This window comes from Thrips palmi, unplaced genomic scaffold (assembly GCF_012932325.1).
Source record: "Thrips palmi isolate BJ-2018 unplaced genomic scaffold, TpBJ-2018v1 HiC_scaffold_10, whole genome shotgun sequence".
Lineage (NCBI taxonomy): Eukaryota > Metazoa > Arthropoda > Insecta > Thysanoptera > Thripidae > Thrips > Thrips palmi.
Genome location: NW_023144621.1, coordinates 7,606,077 through 7,614,565, shown reverse-complemented (window position 1 = coordinate 7,614,565; position 8,489 = coordinate 7,606,077). Strand labels below are relative to the sequence as shown.

Genomic DNA, 8,489 nt, shown 5'->3' with positions numbered 1-8,489 from the left:
ATTGAATGGTGTTGTTTTTAAATGACAGGATACCGTTCCAAAACAGCATATATCATTAATTTTACAAACAAGATGTTCTGTTTTCCAGCATTGGAAATCGACTATATTTGTTGTTTTCTCCAATGATGAAACTTGCTGTTTCCTAACAGCATTTGTGCTGTTTTAAGTTCCGATGACACGTGCTGCTTAAAAGCAAATCACTCGTTGGTAAATGTGCTGTTTTCCTACAGTTTCTTTTAACAGTGTTCTCCCCCTTTGCCGGCGCCGAGTCTTCTTCGCTCAAACGCGTGGGGCGTTTTCGCGCGCCCGGCTACTTGAGGGATTTTCAGGCGAAATGACTTTCTAAACGGCTCTCGGCCCAGATCGGCCGGGGCCAAAGCGGGCGCCGGCGAGCACCGGAGGGACTTGGCGTAAAAGGCGAACAAAACTGATGTCGATCAGCGGCTCCTGCATTTTATGCACGGAATGTATCGAAACGGCGATCTGCCTCGCGGCCCCGAGGCGGGGACGACGGCGGCCCATATCGACAAGGATAATACACTGATTTCTAAAGACAGCCGTAGCGAGTCGGAAACGGACCGCCTCGGGGCACGGTGATGTGCAGCACAGACAGAGTGCAGCAAAATGAGAGAAAACAGAAAAAGCAAAATCAGTTCCAAAATGAATGGTTTGAACATTCTGTACGCGTTACGTACAAAGAGCAGTTTCAAAACAAATTTTTCGAGCTTATGCACACCGACGGCGCAGCCGCAGTCTTCCGTCCGCCGGGGCACAACCGGAGCCACCTGGAGCACGTCGTGTCCCCGCTGAGGCCGGCCAGCCCGGCCCTAGTGGGCCCCGAAGGTCCTGCCGCCGCTCGTCGCCCCGGGACCACCAACAGAGCATCAGATACACTATCAGCGGGCATCGGCCTGCAGCCTGCCTGCAGCCTGCAGCGCCGCGGTGCAAGCGGACCGGCGCAGCGCGGCGCAGCGCCGTCCGGCCGGCGAGACGGCGTGTCAGGAAGTGTGGCGGGGCCCGCGACGTCGCCAGAGCCAGCGAAGTCGCTCGTAGAAATGAGTTCGTTCAGTTAGCATCGACGGTGAACATGGTTTGCATAGACAACCAGGGGAGATTGCAGTTGGCATAATCAGAAAGCTCGGCAAACTCAGCAGGCCCTGAGTCGCAATCTGAGTCACCGCGGCCGCCAGAATCCGACCAGCGAGACCCAGGCTGCGTCACGCTGCCGCCAGGCCAACAGGCCGCCAGAGCAGTTAGCGTGCGACCTCAGCGGTGTCGCCGGCCGGGAGCACGTTCATAACCTGCCCCAAGCCTGCTCGCCGCGTGGCCGCGTCGCCGCCGCCGGGGAGGGCACGCCCGGCCACGCCACGACTCCACACGCGAGCTGACGCGGCGCCGCCGGGCGCGCGCGCCTCTGCAAAGAACGCGTCGCTGTTTAACGGTCTTCGACAGGGAACAAGGTGACCTACCCCAAGACCCACACAAGTCGCACAGCCGCAGTCGCCACACGACCCTGGACATGCGGCGGCGTGGCGGCGCACCACGGTGTTCGTGACGCAAGGCACACGACGCGGAGGCACCGCCTCGGACGCAGCCCGGCGCGCCCATCGCTCCATAGACGACGGCCACGTCCGGACGCAGCCCCGCCGCCCCGTCGCCCCGCCGCCCCGCCGCCCCGCCCTGCCGGAGCGAAATGCGATCCCCCGAGATGAGGCCGGAGATGTGGCCGAGTCGCGTGGCGGCGGGGCGGTCGGCGAGCGCGTCCCGGACCACACGGAAAGGGCGACACGAGCGGAGCGCGGAGCCGAGTAGGCAGACACGGCAGCTGGAAACCAGGTTGGGCAACGCGGCGTGCCGGCGTGCGGAGGGGAGAGGGTGCCGACGGTGCCGACCCATCGGCTCCAGAGCTCGGGACGCGTTTGACGGGGACCTGGCGTCGCTGCCTACCTATTGGCAGGCGTCTGACGGGGACCTGGCACGGTTGCCTACGGACTCCCCAGCCCCACAGGGGAGTTGTTCATTTCTCCTACCTAAATGTTCGCCTACCTGTCTATTTCGCCTACCTATATTTCGCCTACCTATATTTCGCCTACCTAATAAAAATATTGAATAAAAATATTCAATAAAATATTGACATTTTTCGCCTACCTATAGTTCGCCTACCTAATAAAAAAATTAAATAAAAATATTCAACAAAAAAACGAAAAAATCGGCGGCAAAAAGTGGCAATACGAAAGTCTCAAGGAGACCCGCCGATCAGCTTCGGTGTTCTTATGGGAACCGGGCCTTCATCCGACGCTCCCTGCCGCGCAATTCGACAGATTAGTGGGTTCGTATTAGGCTGGCCCACCCGAAGTGCGCGCGGTTTCTGTGGTACAGTGAGAGTCCAGATTCAGAGGCCTTACCTCAGAGGGGTCACATTGGGTATTTGAACCCGCGACCCCGAGTGCCGAGTCTAGTCAACTCCTCTACCCTGACCGCTCAGCCACCGAACCAGCTTGTCGGCGGCGATGTCGCAACTCCTCTTGAGCTGCCGTTCGAGAAATCTGGTCCCGAAAAAATGGTACTTTGAGCGGTCTCGAACCCGGGACCTGCTGCTTCCCACATCATGCTCTTAACCACTGAGCCACCGGGACGCCATGGCACCCGCCCTGCCTGCGCTGGTACTCAATCTTCTCTGGATATACCTCCCCAAGCAATTGGTCGCCGAAAAAATTGTGTACACTACCGGTCCCGAACCCGGGACCTGCTGTTTCCCACATCATGCTCTTAACCACTGAGCCACCGGGACGCCACGGCACCTGCCCTGCCTGCGCTGGTACTCAATCTTCTCTGGATATACCTCCCCAAGCAATTGGTCGCCAAAAAAATTGTGTATACTACCGCCCGAACCCGGGACCTGCCGCTTCCCACATCATGCTCTTAACCGCTGAGCCACCGGGACGCCATAGCACCCGCCTTGCCAGCGCTGGTACTTATTCCTCTCCGAATAAACCTCGTCAAGAAGTCGGTTGCCTCTGCCGAAAAATATGGTCATGGTACTAGTCTCGAACCCGAGACCTGCCAGTCAGGAACGCAGCACTGTAACCACTGCGCTACTTGGTTGCTACGCACAGCGCTCACCCCATCGCCGAAGTTATTATTTGTCCAGCATCAAGCAAGATGGGTGGCTATTGAAGTTTGGCGCTAGGTTAGTGGCGTGCATAGCAACCTGGTAGCGCCGTGGTTAGAGTGCTGCGTTCCTGGCTAGCAGGTCTCGGGTTCGAGGCTAGTGCCATGAGGATATTTTTCGGCAGAGGCAACCGACTTCTTGACGAGGTCTATCCAGAGAGGAATAAGTACCAGCGCTGGCAAGGCAGGTGCCATGGCGTCCCGGTGGCTCAGCGGTTAAGAGCATGATGTGGGAAGCGGCAGGTCCCGGGTTCGGGACCGGTAGTATTCACAATTTTTTCGGCGACGAATTGCTTGGGGAGGTATATCCAGAGAAGATTGAGTACCAGCGCAGGCAGGGCGGGTGCCGTGGCGTCCCGGTGGCTCAGTGGTTAAGAGCATGATGTGGGAAACAGCAGGTCCCGGGTTCGGGACCGGTAGTGTACACAATTTTTTCGGCGACCAATTGCTTGGGGAGGTATATCCAGAGAAGATTGAGTACCAGCGCAGGCAGGGCGGGTGCCATGGCGTCCCGGTGGCTCAGTGGGCAGTCCAGCTCCCGCTTCGGTGGAGTGCGGACGCACGGGTGAGGGCTCCCCTGAGCAGCTCTGACGCGTCCGATCTAGCGCGCGCGTGATTTTTGTGGTTGTGAAAATGGAAGCCCGAGTGAACACCTTATTGTTCGACATCGACCAGGATGGCCCGAAAGTTACCCCCATGACTTTTCAACGATGGCTCCGAGACGATCTGTTGTGCTCTGTGAACGACATTTGCGGCATACAGCAAGAATTCGGCACTCGCCGAGTGTACGTGAAGTTTACCAACGGGGCAAAATGCGACGCCATCATGGGCCTAACTGAAGGAAAAGGAACCATAATGACCGAAGACGGATCCAGGGTGCAAGTGGAGATCACGAACTGCGGCTACGGGTACCGCGAGGTGCGAATCTTCAACGTGCCTTTTGAGGTTAGGAACGACGTGCTCACCGCAGCACTGGCGCCGTACGGAAAAGTCATAAACATCAGGGCAACCGCGTACGGGGAGAACTTTATCTTCAAGTGCGACAGTGGTGTACGCATCGCAAGAATGGAGCTCCGAACTCATATACCATCGTTCCTCCACATTGGAACATCGCGCACCCGAGCTACAGTGGTCTACGACGGGCAAGAGCGTACGTGCGCCATTTGCAACAAGCCAGGGCACTTGCGCTTCGACTGCCCAGAGAAAAAGTCAGCACAAGGCAGAGTCAACCGGTGGGCAGATGTTGTGAGCGGGATTAACAACAGGAACAACAACCACACCGTTACCGAACCAGACAACACAGCAGAAGACACCACGAAGACAGGCGGGCAGCCGTCAAAACAAGCAGACGCCGCGACACCTAGCGGCAGCGCCGAGAACCACGTCGAAGCACCGACAGCCAGCGCCAGCGCCCGGCAAGTAGACAACCCAAACGACACCAAGGGCGAGCGGGAGACCGCCGCGAGAACCACCACGGCGGCAATCGACTGGAGCAGTATAATCCCTGGAAAAGACGACAACATTCTACAGCTAACCCTAGAAGACAGCAACGATCCAGCGGCAGACGACGACATGGAATTCAGTTCATCAGAAGGAGACGGAGAAGGAAAAGGATTCAAGCGAACAGCGGATTGGGAAGCATCTGCGAGTGAAAAGCGGAGGCTCCGCAAGTCGCAGAGGCTCAAGGAAAAGGAAAGTGGAGTAAAAACAGCCCGCCCATAGCCCAATGGCTGAGCTAACTACCAACATCTTAAGCTTGAACATCAACGTCATCACGTCACCAGCGAAACTTGAAGAAGTCCGAAAACTCCTAGACTCACAACGCGTGGACGTGGCGTTCCTGCAAGAAGTTGCGGTGCCGGCGTTCGATTTCTACGGCTACAACGAGTTCGTCAACGTGGGGCCGAACCGCCGCGGTACCGCGCTGTTGTGGCGCCATACCCTCCCTATCACCGACCTCACCACCATCGCGTCAGGGCGCGGCGTCGCCGGCACGTTCGGAGACGTCAGGTTCGTCAACGTCTACGCACCATCGGGCAGCCACCAAGGGCAGGAACGCAGGCAGTTCTTCGCGGAGGAGATAGTCCCACTCTTTAACGGGCAGGCCGGTGCAGCTGGAAGAGTCGTCCTGGGGGGCGACTTTAACTGCGTCCTGGAGGCGAACGACACAACGGGAGTGTTCAACAAGTGTATCGCCCTACAGAAAATCGTCGACGGGCTGCAGCTCTGCGACGCGTGGCGGGCCCTCTCCACGCAGCCAGCCTACACGTGCCACACCGCGGGATGCAGGTCGCGTCTGGACAGGATCTACATCAGCACGGCCGCCAAGAAGAACGTCAAGTCGACCCACACCCACACGGTGTCCTTCGGAAACCACCAAGGGGTCTCGGTGCACGTGAACCTCGGCGTGCCCTACCTACCACAGGGACCGTCGTACTGGAAGGCCGCGCGTTTCATCTTCGGCGACCCGCGCTTCGAGGAAGAATTCAAGGCCAAGTGGCAGGAGTGGTTACACCACCGAAGGCGCTTCCAGGACACCGCCGACTGGTGGGACAAGTACGCCAAACCTCGCATCCAGTCCTTCTGCAGGTACTTCGCCAAAACATGCCGCGAGAAGAAAAAGTCCATCATCGACGTGCACCTCCAACGACTCGCCGGGCTGTACGGCCAGGCCACCCTAAGCCCCGCGGACAACGACGAGATAACGGCGCTGCGAGCGGCCATTCGCAAGGAGCAACGCGAGCAGTTCAAGGACGCAGGACACAACAAGAACAGCATGCCATGCGGCGGGGAAGAACCCTCAATGAGCACGATCTTTACCGCCAAGAAGAAGAAGGACTCCCTGAGCATCACCAAGCTCCAGGACCAGGACGGCAGGACACTCCAAACACAAAAGGACATCCTGGACCACGCCCACCAAGTCTACGCACAGAAGTTTTCGGCCCCCGAGACGCCACTGGTCTCAGACAGCGACATCCTGGAGGCCATCACGGCAAGCCTCGACGACACGGACCGCCAACGCCTCGCCGCGCCCTACACAAAGGACGAGCTGGAGGCCGCAATGCGACGCGCGCCCCGAAACAAGAGCCCCGGACCGGACGGCCTTCCAGCAGAGTTCTACACGGCCACCTGGAGCGTCATCGGCGACACCATGGTCGAAGTGCACAACGCCGTGTTAGACCGAGGACGCCTCACCGACAGCATGTACGCCGGAGTGATGGTGTTCGTGCCCAAGACAAAGAACCCCGTTACCATCAAGGATTTCAGACCAATCACGCTCCTGAACGGCGACTACAAGATGCTCGCTCGGGCGGTCGCCGCGCGCCTGCAGACCGTCCTCGGCAAGGTCCTGCACCCCATGGTCGTCCAGGCCGGGGCGGCACGCAACATCACCGGGGCACTCTGCGACCTCCGCGACGTTGTGGCGTACCACGACCTCACGGAGCAGCCGGGGTGTCTAATCTCGGCGGACATTGCTGGCGCATTCGACAACGTTCGCCACGACTACCTCTTCGACGTCATGGAGCGCATGGGCTTCGGCGAACCCTTCGTCAAGACCTTCAAGACCATGTACGCGGAGGGAAGTACCAGGCTACAAATAAACGGGTACTTGTCCAAATGCTTCAAGGTGCGGCGCTCTGTGAGACAAGGATGCCCCGTCTCCTCGCTGGTCTTCGCCATCGCCATCAACCCCCTCGTCGAGATCCTGGACAGACGGCTCACCGGCATCGACGCGCGGGAAGCCCACTTCAGCGTCACCGCGTACGCCGATGACGTCACGGCGCTACTCACGAACGCCAACGACGTGCAGGTGCTAGCCGGCACCCTGGCCCAGTACGGCACCGTCTCCGGGCTCGCCGTCAACGACGCGAAGACCCTCGCCATCGCCCTGGGTACCTGGGACCCGACTCAGCACCCACTGCCGTACCGCTACGTGGACAGCTGCCGCATCCTGGGCGTCATGTTCGCCAACAACATCAAGCAGATGTCACAACTGTCCTGGGCCAAAGTCCTCGCCGGAGCCAACCACGTCATGCACCAGAACAACGGCCGAGCCTTCAACCTGATTCAACGAGTGTGGTTCACATCCACGTACGTACTGTCCAAACTGTGGTACGTTGCACAGGTTCTGCCCATACCCGAGAGCGTCGCCGCGAAGATCGTCACCGCCGTGGGCAGGTTCATCTGGACGGGCCGACTGTACCGGGTGCCATTCCCCATCATGTGCGCCCCGCGGCAGGAGGGAGGACTTGGCTTGCTGCACCCGCTGTGGAAGGCCCGCTCCCTATTCATCGGCAGGTGGATGGCGGCGGTTCTACTTGACACCGACAGCTACACGTCCGCCTTCCTGCAGGTCATGGTGGAGAAGTGGCCGCCCAACAACGCGACAGCACTGAGTGACATCCCGGACGCCCTCACGCACTACGCCGCCTACCACCGCAACCGGCCGGGCTGCAACTTGGACTTGGACAGCAACTTCACCGCCCGGGACGTACACCGGGGCCTCTACGTACAGTTCATGGCGGACCACCCCGCCCCCAAGCCTCGCGTCGAAGAAAACCCCTCGCGGCCAGTGGAGTGGCCCGCGGCCTGGCGGCACATCTCGCGGTCCTGGCACGGCTCCGCCACCAGGTCGGCGTGGTTCATCGTGGTGCACAACATCCACCCCACGGGCGACAAGCTGCAGCGGCACGGGCTCGCCACGACGGCGGCGTGCACTACCTGCGGGGCGCAGGACACGCTGCGGCACCGCCTGGCCGAGTGCACCGGAGCCAGGACGATCAGGCAGTGGATGGACAAGAAGGTGGCCAGGACGAGCGCCGACCAACTCATGCGCCCGGATCGGGAGTGGACGCCAAAGCAGCTGGATAACACCATCCACTGGGTGATGGGCAAGGCCGTGCGCTTCATCATAGAAGCGCCCCTGGCGGAGCACACCGAAGACAACTTCAAAGCCTTTTTGGAGGAGGCCCGGCAAGCCCTGGGCACCAACAGTACAAAGATTTTTGGGGACTTTATTAACAGGCTCCCTCTTAAATAAATCTAGTCATTTAAATTCTGTGATAGTGTACTGTGTACTGTGATAGTGTACTAACTGTGTTTACACTCTTAGCATAGTAAGGTACTAATAAGCAACTACGTTCTCCGTTAACTAGTAGTCACCAGGTAAAGCTCCTGCTTCGGCAGATAATATGTACAAATCCTTGCTACCGTAGTCATCAAGTACTCAAAAACTACTGTACCGCAATGTATTGCAAATTAAAAAGCCCTGTAAAAACCTTCTGCTCCGGTACACAAAAAATATTGTAAAACGTTCA

At 58.7% G+C, this 8,489-nt stretch overlaps 1 protein-coding gene across 1 annotated transcript; it reads left to right on the top strand.

The window, feature by feature from the left end:
* The first annotated feature begins 3,714 nt into the window (after window positions 1-3,714).
* LOC117654169 lies at window positions 3,715-4,920 on the top strand. The gene has a single exon (XM_034400388.1). It carries the CDS (start codon window positions 3,805-3,807, stop codon window positions 4,891-4,893), a length of 1,089 nt encoding a protein of 362 aa, XP_034256279.1. The 5' UTR covers window positions 3,715-3,804; the 3' UTR covers window positions 4,894-4,920.
* Window positions 4,921-8,489: the final 3,569 nt, after the last annotated feature.